Source organism: Monodelphis domestica, chromosome 4 (genome assembly GCF_027887165.1).
Source record: "Monodelphis domestica isolate mMonDom1 chromosome 4, mMonDom1.pri, whole genome shotgun sequence".
Classification (NCBI taxonomy): domain Eukaryota; kingdom Metazoa; phylum Chordata; class Mammalia; order Didelphimorphia; family Didelphidae; genus Monodelphis; species Monodelphis domestica.
In genome coordinates this window covers 346,971,063-346,989,720 of record NC_077230.1, presented here as the reverse complement: position 1 = coordinate 346,989,720, position 18,658 = coordinate 346,971,063, and the positions used below count along the sequence as shown (strand labels likewise).

The 18,658-nt window shown below is 38.5% G+C and overlaps 1 protein-coding gene across 5 annotated transcripts in view; it reads right to left on the bottom strand.

The window, feature by feature from the left end:
- The window catches only part of FAM168A (family with sequence similarity 168 member A), a 213,300-nt gene that overhangs the window by 44,394 nt on the left and 150,248 nt on the right, over window positions 1-18,658 (bottom strand). For 3 of the 5 annotated variants that reach the window (XM_056795003.1, XM_007491011.3, XM_007491008.3), the window contains 2 exons: window positions 10,727-10,807; window positions 7,920-7,946 (listed from right to left, as the gene is read on the bottom strand). In XM_056795003.1, the coding sequence (XP_056650981.1) occupies window positions 7,920-7,946; window positions 10,727-10,807 (108 nt within the window). The remainder of the gene's footprint in view (window positions 1-7,919; window positions 7,947-10,726; window positions 10,808-18,658) is intronic. The other 2 variants (XM_056795005.1, XM_056795004.1) reach the window with 1 other exon arrangement.

Sequence of the window (18,658 nt, the reverse complement as noted above, 5' to 3'; positions counted from 1 at the left end):
AGCAGGCACTTAAGTTAGAATGGATTGAAGGGTGGATATGTTGTAGGTAGCAACATGCAACAAATCCAAGCATCTGAATGTGTATTAGAACAAATCACAAGATCATAGAGCTGAAAGATACTTAAAAAAATCATTCAGTCCAAACCCCTCATTTTTCAGATAAAGAAACTGAGACTCATCCCCCTCTAGAGAAGGGAATATGACTTGCCCATGGACACATATTTGGTTAAAGGTAGAGCTGGGAGTAATAATAACAATAGCTAGCATTTAAATAGTGTAGAACCCTGCTCTCCTGATTCCTAGTTTAGGGCTCTTTCTACTTCATGCCAATCAATCAAAGGATTTCAGAGTTAGAAGTCATCAAGTCATCTAGTCCAATACAAGAATTCCTTCCACTATGATCAATCACATTCTGAATAAATTGGGTTCCCTTTGTGGATGAATAGTCTTTTTGAGACCACAAGAATACTTAATAGAAGATGCCCAAACAGTAGCACTGAAACTAATCATTGGAGAAGATTTATAATTCCAGATAGTTCTCTTCAAAATGCTTTTAGATGACATACTAAGACCTGAAAAAAGCACATGAATCTTGTGACATTTGCCATTAGGGAGAATTCTCTTACATCATCAGATTTACTTCTTTCTGTGGCAAGATTTAGTCCACTAGATCTCTGGTCCACTCATATAAAAAGATCTAGTCTGCTCACCTCAACTCCTCTGTTCTCTACCTCTCCAAATCCGGCCTATTTATCTCTCATTAGACTTATCTTACTAGAAATCACATGCTGATTTCATCAACTGGTCCCCTCATCTTACTAAGTCCAATCTGTTCCTCTCATAATGTGGCAGAGTGGGAAAAGGGCTGTTTGGAATCAGAAGATCAAGCTTTGATTCTCAAGTCAGCTAGTTAATAGTGCACAGAAAGTAAATAACCTGTATGATATTGGGCAAAGCTTAGAAACTCTGCTTAGTCAGCCTCCTTATCTGGAAAATGAGGGGGATGAATTAGACATCTCTCAAGTCCCTCCTAGTTCTATTAACTCTCCTGGATAAATCTAGACTACTAACATCACTAAATCTAGTCCTATCATCTCCCTGTATTTTACTCCCTTCCTGAGCTAGACCTAGCCCCTCCCCACCCACTTAGCTGGATATAGTCCATTTATAATTCCTTCTAACTTGGAACCACACCCCACCCAGTCCCTTCAGTTTGCTAGAACCCATCCCTTTATCTTAGAAGACCTAGTCCCTTTACTTGGAGAGATCTATCTTGTTTATTTTGGCTAGATCTAGTCCTTTCTTCCCCATAAGGCCAGTTTCTTCATTAACCTAAATCCAATCTGACCTTAGTTTCCTTACCTTAATAGTTATCACCTAGCAAGTCCTTTTACCTATTCAAGATGTAGTCCACTGAAATAATTTTACTTAGTCCACTCACCTAGTTGGAATTAGTACATTTATCTGGGTAGATCTTGTTTGTTTACCTAGCTATCAGCTAATCTCTTTCATATTCTGCCTACCAAAATATACTATGATTCAACACTGGATTGCCTGAGAAAGATTCTAATAAAGATTTCAGAGGATATATAAGGGCAGATAGTGCCCTATATCTATGATTTTACCAAATCTGCCAAAATCTATGATTTTGATGTGAAGAAAGTATCAGAATAACTCCTTGAGTGACATAAGGTCCTTTCTGGACTAATGGGCCTGATTTGAGAGGTGATTCCAAACCAGCTCTCTGTTGATCTATATCATCCTTGCCATAAGGGAGAGAGAATTAAGGGAAGAAATCTGAGAAGAGAAGTGGATACATTTCAGGGAAGTAAAAGCCTTCTGTACTGATCACTGAGACCCTGTTTTTAAGTAGCCTTGACCTCTGTCTTCAATATCATCTAAATGGTTATAAATCAGATAGTCCCATCCTGGATGCTTAGGCTGACTGAAGCCCCAGTGTTGGTTTAGGGCAGAGGTGGGGAATGTTTGCAGTCATCACAAAAGGTTGAAGATTCAAAGAGGAAGTGTGCTCAAGCTAAGGATATTCCCTATGGCCAGCTTGACTTCTGATTCAATACTGAAGCCTGAATCTAGCTCAAAAACACAGATTCCCACCTCTATCTTAATCCTTTGGATATTAGCAGTCAAGAAAACCTGGTACTGATTCCATTGTGGCCTTTTGGTTTACACTTGAATGGAACCCAATTCAGACCCTACCTATTTCTCCCAGGGAGAACTACCCTAGAATGCTGTCCCTTTCCATGGCAGGATATGGCAGGATCATGAGGAACTAGAGAAATTCACTCATCATGAGGTGAACTAGAGAAATTAATTTCTTAAGGAGAAAACAGACCCACTATCTAAGTCATTTTTGATTTTATGGCAAATCACAATGTTGAAGTCGTGAAGTATTTTTAGGTGAACAAACCAGAACCAAAAGCCTGACCAAGGCATTCTGTCTTCATATCCTTCAAAGGTTAAAACTTGACTAAGGGGTATATGAAGAAAACCAAAGTTACAGCACCATACTGTTAGAGTGCCATGTTCTCTGAATAGGTGAAAAGAAACTCCAAAACACAAAAGATGAAAGAGAACAGATTTTTTTGCCCTTTAGGGCCCTAGTCCTGGTTGCAGGTTGAGATTCCTGCTGTGGTATGGCAGAATCCTTGGGAGGCTGCAAGAAGTATATACCAATGAATTAAATGCCCTGAAGGATTTGAAAGTGTTCTCTGGCTTAAATACCCGGGATAATTCATCCTAATGCATCTAATGTATCCAAAAAAGTAGCTCTAAATATCAAAACCATGCTCTGACAATATACTGACCTAGATATTCTCAAAGGGTTCAGTTGTGAGATTCTCAGATCACTGAGGCAAATAGTGTTGAGTATAGAGATTTGAAACAGAAAGCAAAGTTGGATCATGACCAAGGAAGAAAAGTCAAAAGGAAACCAAGAGGCTAGAAGGTATTCAAGAGGGCATATTGAGAGGATTGCTAAAGGTGCTTCTTAAAATGAACATTATTTTTGACTTTCCAGAGCAGCTATAATATTTGGAATGACAAAGACTTAATGGAAAATCAGGCTAATATCTCTAGGATCTGATAACTCTTGTCCCTATAGCCTCTGTTGACCATGCAGTGGGGTCTTCCCAACTCTTCATTTCACGAAGAAAAAAATTGAGTCAAAAACCCATTATACCTTTGGAAATTTAAAATAAAAAGCCAATAAGTTAAGGGCATAAGTAGGAGGACAATATCACTGCCCCCTATTGACAACAAGATAAAATGAACTCTTTTGCTTAGTATTCAAGTATCTCTATGTCCTGATTCCAACCATTCTATATATTTTCTACTAAATTCCTTTTCTGTACATAATATTTCATAATATTCTATAACTTCTGTTCTGTATATACTCTATTCTGTAATTGACCAAACTAGAATAGAGAGTATAGTATAGTAGAAACAATACACTTGGTGTCACTAAGCCCAGAGTTCAAATCCCAGCTCTACCAAATAATGTGTGACCTAGGGCAAGTGATTTAGTTTCTTGGGCTTTAATTTCCTCATCTATAAAATAAAGAGGCTAGAACAGATGATCTCTAAAATTCCCTGTACCTCTAGTTCTAGTAAACCTATGAATACTCAGTGATTTCTAATCTTATTATATTGCTTCCCACCTTTGTGTATTTGTATAGGTTGACCTTTGTGCCTAAAATGTAGTTCTGATCCCCATTCTACCAGTGGAAACCCTGCCCAGCTCAGACTTTAGCTATGAAGCCTTTTCCTAATCCAAACTGAAAATGTCATCTCCCTACTCAAAACTTATAGTACTTTGTCAGGATCTCTCACCTTTTGTGAGATGTGTTAGTATCATCTACCAGGAGGATCCCAGTTGTTTTCCCTTGCTCTTCTACAACTTGTCTGTAATCTTGAAAGTAAGAACTATGCCAGTTTTCTTTTTTCTATCTCCAGTACCAAATACAGATTATAGAGTAAGTACTTAATACATAGTTGCAGTTTTATTCTCATGAATCCAAATAACTTGGTAGCAAGCTGGCCATGCCAAGTATGCCTCTAAGAAGGTCAATATGATGGCATCTCAGACACTATAGGGACCTCAGAAAGTATCTAATCCAATTCAAATCTTAGCAGGACTTCTTTCTAGATCCCTGACTAATAATGATTGTCCAAGTTCCATTTAAGGATTCACAGTGATTAGGTATCCGCTCCAAAGGTTAACAAATGTTTCCTCATAACAAGCTAAAACTGGCGGTAACTTCTGCCTACTGGAATTACAGAGATCAGGTTTAATCCCTCATACACAGTCTTTCAAATGCTTGAAGACTATCATATCATATCTTATTTCCTTCAGTTGGTGTAGTATAGTCTCTCTTTTCCACCTAGCCCTGATTGCCTTCTTCTGGAAATCTTCCTACCTGTCAATATTCCTTCTAAAATGGAATACTCAGGGGCATCTGGTGGCTCAGTGGATTAAGAGCCAGGCCTAGAGATGGGAAGTCCTGGGTTCAAATCTGGCCTTGGAGACTTCCTAGCTGTGTGATCCTGGGCAAGTCACTTAGCCCCCATTGCCTGGCCCTTACCACTCTTCTGCCTTAGAATCCATACACAGTATTGATTCTAAAACAGAAGAAGGCAAGAATTTTAAAATAAAATAAATTAAAATTTGACACTTAGAACTGTGTACAAATACTCTAGATAAGATCTGACCCAGAGGAAAAGAAATCTGAGCAGATGTATGTCTTTCAAAGCTAAGGATTAGCCAAACTTAGCTCTCTCTTTTCTGAGAGTATAGGCAGCTGTCCAGGAGTCTCTTTTGAAACCTGTTGTTTGAAACCTAAGTTTGGCCACAGCAAATTTGAGGGACTTGGGAGTTCCCTGACTCTCTTTAACAGGTGCCTTGCCAAGGGGCTTATAGGTAATATTTTATTTTTAACCCAGGTCAAAATTCATACATTCCTCTGAAGGGCAGTCAAATGTTAACTGGTTAATCAAATACAGTAACTAGCGAAGGAACACTTACTGTGTTGCAAAGCCCTGTGCTAGGCACAGTGGGGATCACAGAAAAACATAAGACGTGATTCCCACACATAACCAGTTCACAGTCTCCACTGGGGAGAATGAGATACACAGACATGAAATGATTGAGAAACAAGATAGCTTATTTACTAATAAAAACAATGAAAGACTACTGATGTTCAACTACTCTTTTTAATAGGAAGCAAAGAACAATTGAAGCTCGATGAACAAGACACTTGTATTCAAATCCTAGTTCTGCAATTTACAGGCTGGGTGGCATTGGGCAAGTCATTTAGCTGTTCTCAGCTTCAGTCTCCTCACCTATAAAATGGGGATTGTGTTATGCTCACAATCTACTTCCCAGAGCTGTTGTGAAGAAGGTGCTTTGTAAACTGTCCACGAGAGGGATCATGATTATTTGGAAATGGCATCTAAGGGGAGGGACTCCTATTTCAGACAAACAAAAATGGCTGCCACAGACAGGAAGGCAAACTGTGTTCTCTGGCAAGCGGAAGGGATGTCAAAGAATCAGAGACTGCAGAATGTCAGAGCTGGAAGGAACCTTAGAGATCGTCAAGTCCAATATCTTCATTTTACAGAAAAGGAAAGAGACTCAGAAAATGTCTTATCCAAGGTGATAAAGGAGTTAGAATCAGGTCAGATCCAGGACTAGAAATTAGATCTCCTGACCTCTGGACCATGGTGTTTTGCCTAAAGGCAAGGACCTAGACCAGAAGACTCCTTGAGGTCCCCATCAGCTCTAAGATCTGTGATTCTATGATTTCCCTGAAGCGTTGAGATCACAGGAGGGAAAAAGGACCCAGGGAGGGAGTGCTGACAGTAAAGTCCCAGAGCAGAGCAGAGCAGTGGGAGGAGTATCTAAAGAATGATATTAGAATGTTAGGGTTAGGAGGGACCTTAGAGATCATCTAGTCTCACACCCTCATTTGACATCAGAGGAAACTGATAACCAAAGGGGGAAAGTGGCCTGTCTATGGATTGCTCCAGTCCCAACAACCCAAACTGTTAAAAGTTTTATAAGGACTGCTTAAGGACATCATGGAGACTTTGTTTCCAACATTTTCCCTACTAACTTTAGGTGGTGGTGGTAGTAGCGACTCAAATTTATATAGCGCTTTACAGTTTTAAACACATTCATTATCCCGTCCAACTTCACAATAACCTTGGGAGAGAGGCAGAGAAGGGATCGTTATCTTCATTTTATGAAAGAGAAAAGTGAAGTTTTAAAGAAGGAAAGTGACTTGATCAAGGTTACACAGTAAGCTGGGATTTAAAATTCAGGGCTCATGGATTAATTATCTATAAAACTGTCAAGGGAACTCAATGTATGCTGAAGTCAGAGGGTAGGTTGGCTACTACCTAAAGGCAGCTGGCAGTGTCTCAGAATGAGGTGAGGGAAATGGGGCCCAATAGATCCTCACCATGCTTCATCCTCAACAGGCCTGGCCTTTAGTTGAAAGGCCTCACAGCTAGGTTGGGTGGGGAAGTGAAGGAGTGTTAAAGTCTGTGAAAATAGCAGCTGTGCTTCAATGCTAGGGTAATCTGAGTTCTTAGTTTATTTTCCCCCTTCTTCTCTTGACTAATTTAACCCTCTGTCACCAACAGTTCCTAATGGAAAATAACTTTCTTAGGGAAAGAGGTCAAGCACCTTCCTATCTGTATGCCTAGTGAACCAAGATGTTATAGATAGAAGGATCCTTAAAGGTCCCGAGGTTCAGGCCCTACCAGTGCAATATGTGCCTAGAATTTAAATCTATTTCATTAAATTATTATAAAGTAAATTTATTATCAAATCTATTCCTCCACCCAGATATAAAATCATTAATTCACTACTTAAAATAACACCTTCCCTTTCTATAGCACTTTCCTCACCACCATCCTGTGCACCAAACAACGTATCATTGTCCGTAGTGTACAGATGAGGAAACATAGGCTCAAGGTGAAATGGCCACATAACTAGAAGTATTAGGGCTAGGTCTTGAACACTGGTATTCTGTATCTGTGTACTTGAGCTCTTCCTATTACATTACACTTCTATAATCATCCTTGCCAGGCAGAATGATCTTCCTAAAGAACAGAAAGGGCTCAATGGATAAAGAAAAGGGGGAAAAAAAGCCACTCTCTTGAGAGGTAACTGACTGGGGGTGGAATGAAGAGTGGGAGTAATGGTAAGAGCTTTGCACTTTTAAGTCAGAAGATCACAACTAATTTGCTATGTGATCTGAAGCCAAATCATTTCACCTTGATAGACCTCAGTTTCCTCATCTATGAAATGAATGAGTTAATAAAGATGGTCTCTAAGGTCCCTTCCAGCTTTAAAGCTTTTGATTTTAAATCATTTAAACTCACTGAACCTCTGTTTTTTTCACATATAAAATGGGAATAACAATAATACACTCACTATTTCCTAGAGCTACTGTGAACATCAAAAGAAACAGTGTCTATAAAGTACTTTGTAAGTGTCAACTATTATAGTGTCATTTGATATTATGGCTGAGGACAGACTGTGGGGCTGGGAGGTTCCTTTTGGTTCACTTGGTAAGATTGGTTTACTATCTCTCTAACCCATGATTCTTCATCATTAAATAATTAACTCACTAGTGCTTTCCTCCAGGTTTGTTTCCCCCTCTGTACAATTAAGGGGGCTAGACTAGATGATCTCTAAAGGTCCTTCTAGCCCTAAGGTTCTAGGACATCCCAGCATGTTTTAGGGTCCTCCACAGGCTATCTGAGGGATCCCCTTGCCCAGCTCTGTGGCTTCTGGGGGTGGAGTGGGGGGAGGAAAGGTGAAGGGGCTACTGACATAATGAAAAAATACATTCATAGGCTATAATACAGATGAGGAAAAATAGTTCTCCTACCATAAGCTGAATGCAGGAACTGAAACTCTGTTGGACAAAAATGTTAGTTGAAATTACCGCTAAGAATTTGCGCAATGATGTATACATCTCATCTATGTAAATATACTCTTTTAGAAACAGCAGTTTAGCCCAGTGTGCAAATTTCCCCAGAGGACTCAGGGAGAGGCAATTCTGAAGGCTGGAAAAATTATTCACTGAAGCAAGAGACAGAACTACCAGCAGCAAGAGCCTAAATGCATCTATTAAAACATTCTGTATGTTCAAAACCACAGCTCAGTAAGGAAAACAACGTCACTGAGGGGTCATACCTTAGCAGGTCAATTTGGCCTGTGTCTGGACCATCCCCTGGTCCAGAGTCATCGAATGTTAGAAAAGGAAGGGTCTTTAGAACATGGCATGTTAGATTACATAACACAAACTATCAGAGCTAGAAGGGACTTTAGAATACAGAATGTCATTCCCAAAAGGGTCTTTAATCTAATTCCTTAATTTTACAAATGAGGACTGTGAGGACCAAAGAAGAGAAGGTCTTTGCCAAAGATCACAAAACAAATTAGTTCTCAAACTGGTGTTTAGTCCATTGGGGTTTTTTTCCCCAGACTATTTGTTTGATTTGATACATGCCAAAAGGTTTTATTCAGGCTTTGTGTATTCTATTTTCACTTTTGATCCCAATTTAGTTCTCTAACCCAAAATATACCAGCTGACCTCAAGAAGAAGGATTCTGTTTTCAAAACCCCAAGAATTTATTATCAATTCTGCCAGTAACTCAACTTGTGACCTTGGGTACATCAACCTTCCTCTCTGGGAATCCATTTCCTCCTCTGTAAAATGAAGGAGTTTGACTAGATGGTTTCTAAGTTTGCCTTCAATTCTAACATTCTGTGATTTTGATTATTTTGTTTCCCACTGATCAGAAAGTAAATAAATGGGAATAAGCTGAGAAAGCTTTCAGTAACAAGTAGTTTTCAGAATGAACCATGGAATATTAGGTTATCTATGTCTTCTGCCAATGGCATTCTTGGATCTACAACATCTAGTTGAAAACTGCTTTCATTTAAGCACATACACTGATCTCTTGGAATGATAAGAAAGTAGAATTTCAATCCTAGAACTAATTTTCACTGAAGATTTATTTCCCCTCAAGTTCTAATTTGAACATTTCACTACTCCTGTGAAAAGGCTCAGTCTAACGGAGAACTTGAAGGACAATCCTCTCAGGTACTGGACATTTCCTTCATCGGTGGGTTAGAGCCAGCATTTGCCCTCTAAACCTCAGAAATACTACTGAGTGCTACAAATTAGGCCTTGGTTTATTGTTTGTTGATTGTTTAGACAAATGTTAATAGTATTAGCTCAAGCTTAAAAGTGTGTCATGCATAGTTGCAAGGTTTCTCATTCCCCCCAGCAGGCTATTAAACATTTCTAGCAAACCCTGGATCTCCTGTCTCCTATAAAGGGGTTGGTCTCTCACTTCTGAGATATGATCCTAAAAGAGAGAGTTGTGGTCCAGTATAAAGGGCTCTTTACTAGAACCCAGAACTGGCTTCTAGTCCCAACTCTATAAACCCCCTCGCTTGACCTTAAAGCAATATCTTCTGCTCTGTCAGCCTCAATTCCCTCATTTGTAAGAAAGGAGAGAAGTAAGAGGCAGGGGTTGGACTTAACTGGTCTTTTAAGTCCTTCTCAGCTCTGACATTCTGTATTCTAAGATCTCTCCCAGCTCTGACATTCCATGTTCTAAGATTCCTCTAAGCTCCACATAATGACATCAATAGAATTGAAATGATTTCTATTTCTTTGGAGCTTTAAGATTAAGATAGTGCTTAACACAGAACAAGCCTGTGAGGTGGATGGTGCAGGTATTATCCCCATTTTATACATGAAGAATCTGAGGCTCTGAAAGGAAGAAGTTAAGGAAGATTAAATGACTTCCCCATTGTTAAATGATCCATAAATGTCTGAGGCTTCTAGTCCAGTCTTCTTCCCTCCAAGTTCTGCAGCTCAAGTCCTTTCTAGTTCTCACCTTTAGTGTCTTTAGCTATAAAATGGGAATAACAGCACTTGCATTACTAGGCTCAAACTCAAAGAAGTGCTATCTGGAAAGCACTTTGCAAACTTTCAAATGTTATAGAAATTAGTTATTTTTCTCTATCCTAAGCTTTCTTCTAGCTTTAACATCTATAAGCCCATGTTTTCAGGATGTTTAATGCTCTAATATTCAATGACTAATTGAGAAAATGAACAAAAAATGCTGGGAAAAATAGAAAATGTTGCACACATCTAAGATGCATTTTCCTCAGTGAGCTGTGTCCCATTTTCAGTCTATCCATTTGGAATAACAGTGTTTCTCTTTGTGAATAATGACCAAGTCAAAGCAGTGGTTTGAAAGCTAGATATATTTAGACTCTTTGATGGCAAGTCTCCAACATCCATATACCTGTCAACATGTTCAGTTGACTATATATATTTCTCAACTGAGATCTTAAAAAGAAGACAAAGAATTGGTTTTGTCCTTTTGGGAGAAGGTTAGGGACAGGGTCAGGATTGCTTTGAAACATGGGCATATACACCAAGGAATACACAGTTCTTCCCATGTCTGTACTGTCTTCGTTCCCCCAATTCTTGCCCACCCCAAGGCCTAACTTGCACCCTTCTCAGACATACTCAGTGCTAGAGGCCTGGGTAGGTCCAAGCCCTGAGCACTTAGAATGGGAAATAATTTTCCCAAGATGAACAGCATGGGTACTAGGGCTTTACACCCCATCTTTCTATCCCCACAAGTCAACCTTCTACCTCCCTCTTACCTGGAGCATAGCTTGGGCTATTGGTTGGATACAAGCTGGGGTTGTAGGTTGGGGCAGCTGTTGGGTAACCAGTCGGGTAACCTGCAAAGAGAAAACAGAGGTTAACAACAAGATAAGCAGAAAGAAGAAGAAGAGATTCTGTGGCATATCCACCACCAACCTTTATTTCTCTGCCACATACTATGCAAATCCCTCACACAAAAACATCCAGGCACAGATCCAATTCTATCACAGTAAGACCAAATTCCAATGAAAATTTCCAATTGACAAAAAATGTCACCAAATTCTTGTTTGTATTACTTTTTTTCCCGTGATAATAAAACAAGAGATGTTCCTAATCTGCATATCTATATGTCAGATTTCAAGCAACCTCAATCTTATTAAGTAGCTTGTGAAACCCTCAGTAAGTCTTTCCTAAAAAAAGAGTAGCTGATAGCCTAAATAAAGTACATGTGCTTTATCCTATAGGGGGAGAATAGTCATAGTTGACAGCAATGGAAGAGAGAAGAAATGCAGTATAAGAAAATATATCTTAAATGTGTGCAACATTTTCTATTTTCCCCAGAATTTTCTTGTTCATTATTTCAATTAATCATTGAATGTTAGAGCATTAAACATCCTGAAACAAGTATAATTGTGCAAGGGCAAAGAACTCTGCCCAATTCCAAAGTGCTAAAAGTGAATAGATTCAAGTTTCACAACTAAAGAGGATGCCGATTCACAGAGACCATGGAAAAGTAATTATATGTGAGTAATAAATAGGTCCCTATTTTGAAGAGGAAATCTGCAGGATTTTATTGGGTGTTGTGGCATTTAAAAGAGTGGATGCCATAAACTGTAATAGTTAAAATAGTTGAGGTTGTAAACTGTAGTGAGTAAATTGTGACCGCAGAAAATATGTTTTCACTACAGTGTCTTGTTTTAAATCAATTACAAGGTGGTCGCCAGGGAAATATTCCCAATTATTCAAATATACCCAAGTCAACTGGGTTTTATAGAGAATCTAATTAATAATACAATGAGGAATTAAAGAAAGAGAGAAAGAGAGAAAAAGGAAATAATGAGAAAGGGATAAGCCGGCCCTGGCCAGTCCTGGACAACCCAGGCCTAAGCCCTAAGAGAAAAAATCAGTCAGTCCTTAATCACTCACCACAAGATCTGTCCAAGCAAGGATTCTAGTGACACCAGGCCAGCTCCATCTCAGCTGCCTTCACCAGCTCAATCCTCAATCTGAATTGTCCCCGAGAGAGTCTCGAGAGAGACCCTTCAAGGCAGCCTTTTTCAGCTGACTGTTCCTTTTTCTTATATAGCGGGTTTTCTCCTATGTTACCTCCCCTAAGTCCTTACATCTACCAATCACAGTAGGCGTTTTCCAAAGGACAGCCATTCTTAATTCACATTTTGTTATCACCTTCTTAATTCACATCTTGCTCTCACCTTTTCTGGGTAGACTAAAACTTCTGAGTAATTCACATCAGGAAAGCTCTGAGTAAGTTTTCACCTCTTTGCTCCTTGTAAGTTCACAAGTTGCCTGTCCTTTATAGGTACTTAGCACCCCTTTCTAAAAATAGGCATGGCTTAAGTATGGGTTTAAGTACTTTTCATTGTTCAGCAAGGAGTTTTTTCCTCTAAAGCAACTAAGTAGAGTTCTCACATTTTAGATCTAAGTAGCTTCATTGTTTAAAATGGGGAATGGTCTTAACCAAATTTTCTAAGGTAGAGTCTGAGAATCTTTTAACATTCACAAGTCTGAGAAATTTCAAGATTCACAGTGTCATCTAGCAAGATATCCTATTGCCAATATCCAAAGATCCCCTTGGATTTGTTGGAGAATTCAAGGGAGTGTCTGAATCCTAATCCAGCTCCCAAAGAGGATAATAGGTAAAAGAAACTTAAGTGAGAGGTTCAGAAAAAGGATCAGAATAATAGAGTCCACCAAATCTAAGATGGGTTTTTTAATAAGGATTCAGTCCCTGTAGGTACAGCATGGGAGGAGAACACATGGGAGGGAAAACACTGGTGCCTAGTACACAAGAGGTACCTAATAAACAATTGTATTGAGCTATGAAGTTTCAAAAAGATCAGAGGAGTCTCAAGTCATTAGCTAGACAAAAGTCAGAGAGCCATGGGAGATAAAAGAAAAAAGAACTTGGGGTTGGGGAACAGAAGGGATGGTGCAGAAATGTGGTAGCAAAAAAAGATGCTTGTTTGCCCAAAGACTGCTGGGAATTGAAGAGAATTGTGGTCAACATCCCCTAACTTTCTGTCCAAAAATATAACTGCAGAGAGGGGCTCTCTGTCATATCACAACCTGCCTCCACAAAGACAAACTAGGACTCCAAGTCAAAGCCCTGAGTTAAAAGCTATGTGACCAGAAGAAATTTATCTTATCCTTCTAGCCTCAGTTTCTCATTTTTAAAAACAGGGGTAGTTATATTTGCTCAAAGCATCTCACAGAGCTATCAGGATGAAAGCACTTTAAAAATAGCCACAACAAAAATGAGCAGTATGAACTATTATTAAAAAGGCAACTCCCTACCCATCCAACTCCAAATTATTAGGGTCTATGATGGGCTGAGGCCAAATTTGGGGTTTGTGATCTAACTGCCCAAAAATAATGCCCTACATTCTTGTGGGGCATTATTGTTGAGAAATGTGGCAGGCACCTCAAGAGGTTTACTGACAAGACTACATGTGGGAAGTGTTGGGAATCCCTCTACTCCTGTCCAGACAGTTGGTGAGTGCTGGCCCTGAATCTCTCACCTGGTGAAAGTGCTTTCAACATTGTCCAACCCTGGTGAGTATGGTAGGGTCAAATGGATTTCAGAACAGGAGAAGAATCAAATGCAGTAGATGTATATGTACTACCAAATACATCAAGAATATTCCCTCACCTTTCTGTGTATTACTACCTCATTAAAAGGGTTCTGCTCTGATAAGAAATTAAGACCAGATGGTTTAAACTGGGTCAGGGAAATGGCACCAGAGGGGAAGGTCAAAGTATATGGCTTTCAGGAAAAAGCTAGGTGTGTTATTTGTGATTGTAAAAAGCTTTCCCTCAAAGAAAAAAAAGAAGGAAAAAAAAGCTTACTCTCTAGTGACTTTCTTTATATAGACATGCACACAGAAAGCCAAAAACATACACATGCACATAAGATCCCAGAAATATAGGATTTGGAGCTAGAAAGACCTTAACAATCACCTATGAATCCAACACCTACAGGAGAGCTGCCGTTGCCAGATGTGGCTCTGAAGTTTTAAGTAGACAAGACAGCCTAAACCCTAAATTCCTGGGACATTTTCCTAAGGGTTGTTCTCTAGGTCCTACCTTTTATCATTACTTATTTGTACACATCATGTCTCACTTATTAAGCTGCAACTTCTTCAAAGACAGGAACTATCACATTTCAGCACTATCTCCACATGTTGTGCACAGGACCTTTTACAATGGAGATATTTGTTGCAAATGAAGATTCTACCAAAAATGTCTCCTTTCTTTAAAAAAAAAAAAACCCTTACCATCTGTCTTAGAATAAGTATCTAAGAATCAGTTCCAATAAAGAAGAATGGCAAGAGCTAAGCAATTAGGGTTAAATACTTGCCCAGAATCATACAGCTAGGAAGTAAGTATCTGAGGACAAATTTGAACCCAGGACCTCCCATCTCCAGGCCTGGCTCTCTATCCACTGAGCTACCCAATCTCTTCCCCCCACCCCCTTTCTATAGTGAGGAGTCCTCCTAACCAAGAGTGGAAATTTATTATACATTTAATATTTGCTCTAGGAAGAGATAGGAGATTAGAGACGTAAGTCTCTAAGTAAGCTTTATACAAACACTGAAAAAAAACTGAAATGTCTTCAGGTTCATATTGTCCAATAGGTTCAGGTTGCATGGAGTTCCTAATGCTTTCTGAAAGGAAGTACTAAAGAAATTCTCTATTTCTAGACTGATGATTAATGAGGCAGCTCTTGTTCAAAGCAAACTCAGGCTTCCATTCTCACAATTTATTAATATGTCCAACTTCCTGTAACATAAATTAGAAGAAGCTAATAAATCATAATCCCTGATTGTGGTAGGCTGAGGCAGGAAAGGAAAGGACAAGGAAAGCAGTATGGCATTCTTTTAAACAAGAATTTCATTCTATATCAAAGAGGAAATAGGCAGAACAGGAAAGAGCTCTACACTTGAAGTCAAGTAGAACTAAGTTCAAATCTAGCCTCAGACATATACTAGCTGTATAAGTCACTTAACCTCTGTCTGCCTCATTTTCGACATCTTTAATATGAGGATACTATCACCTACTTTCCAGAGTACTTGTAAGGAACAAATGAGATATTTTCAAATCTTAAAGCACTGTATAAACATCACTACTATTTTTAAAATTATATATATATATATATGTGTATATATATATATATATATACACATATATATATTATCTCCCTTCATTAAAAGTCTCTTTTGATTCCATCTCCATCTCAAACCCTACCCCCATTGGTAATAACCTTTCTTCTCAGATCCTACACATAGTACTTTCAGATAATGATAGAATCTCAAAATTGAAAAAGAATTTGGTGGCCATCTAGTCATACTTAAACAAAAATTCTGTCCTTCAACATGATGAGTGGTAATCCAAGCTTTGCTTGACAACTTCTAATGATGGGCACCCATTTCCTCCTACAGAGCCATGTGTTCTACTTTTAGAGTCATTAGAAATCATTAGAAAGTTTCTCTTCACACCAACAGCACTCTCACCCTGAAGATGCTATGATACTCATGGCCTTACCTCTGACTGGTGAGTTCTTTCAAGGAACCAATATTTCATGAAGAACCCGGGTCATTCATGCCTACTTCTCCCCAAGCTCAGCTCCTGACTCTCCAGATTTTCACCTTGCTCCAGCTCTAGCATCTCTAGCTCCCTTTTAGATACTAACTTCCCTCAGCTTATAAATTTCTTGAAGCCAGGGGCTATCTTTCTGAACTTATATATTTGTATTCCTAATGTTCAGCACGGCGATTAGCATATAGTAATTGCTTAATAAATGCTCTATGTATCTAGCTCTTTACCAGGATCTTTCGAATGTCATTCTCGCATCCTCTAGGTCAGATGGGCTAGGTTCTTTAATTATCTCTTAAATTACTTGAGCTATCAACTCCTTATTAACCATTTTTGTTCTGTCCTTTCCAGTCCAAATATCTTTTGTTGTTGATAAAGAAGACAGAAGCAACATAAAATTTAGGGAGCTACTTTATGTCACCTTTGTTCCTCCTCTTTTTCCCAAAGCAGCTAGAAAATTTTTATTGTTGTTTTATTCACCAGCCCCCCTTCACAGGAACTGTGCCATTTTTTCATATTCTTCCTCAGCTAACTAACCTTGCTTGCTTTGTGTCTTCAGAACTTCATTCTCAAGTACTTCACAACTCTACAGAATTTTCTGGATAGAATTCAAGACTATGGGATCCTAACTAAAGTCTCCCTGAACCTTTTTATACTTCTGGCCCAAAATCTAGGGTGCATGTCTGACTATGTATACTTTTTTAAAAATTATCTATTTTTAACATTGTTTTAAATTTTTTTTGAGTTCCAAATTCTCTCCCTCCTTCCCCTTCCCCATCCACTGAGAAGGCAAACAACATATTAATTATACAGCAAAATCATGCAAAATAGATTTCCATATTAGCCATGTTGCATGAAATTCTGAAGACACAAAGCCATGTTCAGTTCTCTCTGGAAGTGGACAGAATCTTTAAGACATTTGGAATTGTCTTTGGTAACTATATTGGATCAGTGTAGCAAAGTCTTTCATAATTGATCATCATAACAATATTGCTATTACTGTGTACAATGGTCTCTTGGTTCTGCTCACTTTACACCAATTCATATAATCATTCCAGGTTTTTCTGAAATCATACTGCTCATCATTTCATGTAGCACAATAGTATTCCATCACAATCATATATCACAACTTATTCAGCCATTCCCCAACTAATGGGCATTCCTTTAATTTCCAATTCTTTTAGGCATGCCTTTCATAACAAATTTAGTGGTCACTTCCCACTAAGGTCCTAGCATTTGCATCCTAACAACCATCATCTTCATAATGGTGAGAATCAGATTAATTAATTAAAAGATTAGCTGCTTCATTTTGGACAGAGAAAGCTCCAAGAGATGTCCAAATAAACGAAATCCCTTCTCACTACTTTATCACACCCCTGTGTTACTCTTGTCATCTCTTTGTTCTTTCTGTCCAGCTTGTGTATAGGGTACTCTTAAGACAGCTGACTTTCTATTTCTGCCTTTACTGATCTTTACACAAATGCTCTATATTAAGTTTAACCTACATAATTTTCCAGGCAAATCTCAAGAAAGGAAAGTACTGTATTATTTTTTCCACAGATGAAGAAATCGAGTCTGAGAGGAGCTGAGTCACTTGTTCATCAGGCTCCCTATCAGACAACTTGGGCCTTTACAATACATTCTTGGAAACCTCCTGAATGGGCTCCTGTGTCAGCAATACTCTCCTTTGCCACTAGATGGTATCTTTGCATCAGTGAGGTAAAATTTTGAGGTTTGTTGTTTTTTACACGAGTTGACATAGAAGTGGAACTTCCATTTAATAGCCTTACTATTTTAACTTCTATTACTAATAACTTGTAAATGTACTTTAAACTTCTACCCAGTTATCCAAGGATGAATGGGCCCATTTGTACAGATAAAGAAGTGGACTTAGAGAAGTCACACAATATCATAAGTTGTAGAACTGGGCCCTGAACCCAGGTCTGGCTCCTACCCTTTCTGTTTGCCAAGCTTAATTAAACTAACAAATACAGGACTGGCATTTCTGAGTGAGGTGGGCTGAAAACGGATAATATTAGGGAGCAATTAAACTGGTAAAATGTTAGAAGTCCCTGAATATAGGATGATGAGCTTGGATATTCAGGAGGTAATGGAGTAAATTGGAAAATATTTTATCTAAGATATTTATGTAAGAATAAACACTCTTTGCAAAATATTTTCTACAAAGGCAGACATAATTAATGTATTGTTGCTTTTACTCTACAGCTTTTTCTTTTCTTTATTCTTTGTTATAAGGGGTGTCTCCCTGAATGATCAAGGGAGGGATATATTAAGAAAAAAAAACTGCAGTAAAAACAAACTTTGGACAAGAGAGAGGTAGGATAATGCCCAGAAACTCTGTTCCATACTCACTGGTAATTTACAACCAAAAGCCAACTGTAAAAGTCAAAGATTAATTCCCTAAATTATCAAGTGTCTTTGGGATTCTCAAAAGACCAAATAATTGGGCTTTCATAATGTACTTTTGTTACTATACATTTCTAGAAATTCTTCTGAACTCAAAAGAAATTTAATAAATCCTCAAAAAGCTTTCTGTTAGAGGAATGTGAGGCTAGAGTTGGAGGGAGGGTCACTTAATCAGTAACAAAATAACCAGTTCATGTAGAATCATATTTAACAAATATTAAGAGATCTTAGAATATAGAATGTAAAAGCCAGAAGAAACCTTCATAATAGGACACCAGCACTAGAAGGAACACCTACATTTTATTACCTAGCAGGATAGGTTGCCCACTATCCCTTGAGGCGATTCATACACTGTGGGTTAGCTTACATTGTTAAGTTTGTCCTTACCCTGAGTCAAAATGTTCCTTTCTATAACTGTACCCCATTGCTCTATTTGCTTTCCTGGGCCAAGCACAGCCTTTCTAATCCCCTTCCTACAGAACAGCCTTTTAAATCCTTGAACCATCTTCTTTAATCTTTGTCCTCTCCAACTTTTCTCTTTTTCAGACTAAAAATGTCCAGCCTTATTTCCTGCTATTTTAACCACCATATTCTTTTCTCTCTAGCCAAACTGGACTCTTATGTCCCCTGTATAGTTACTATCCTCTTCTGCCTTTATGTTTTTATAT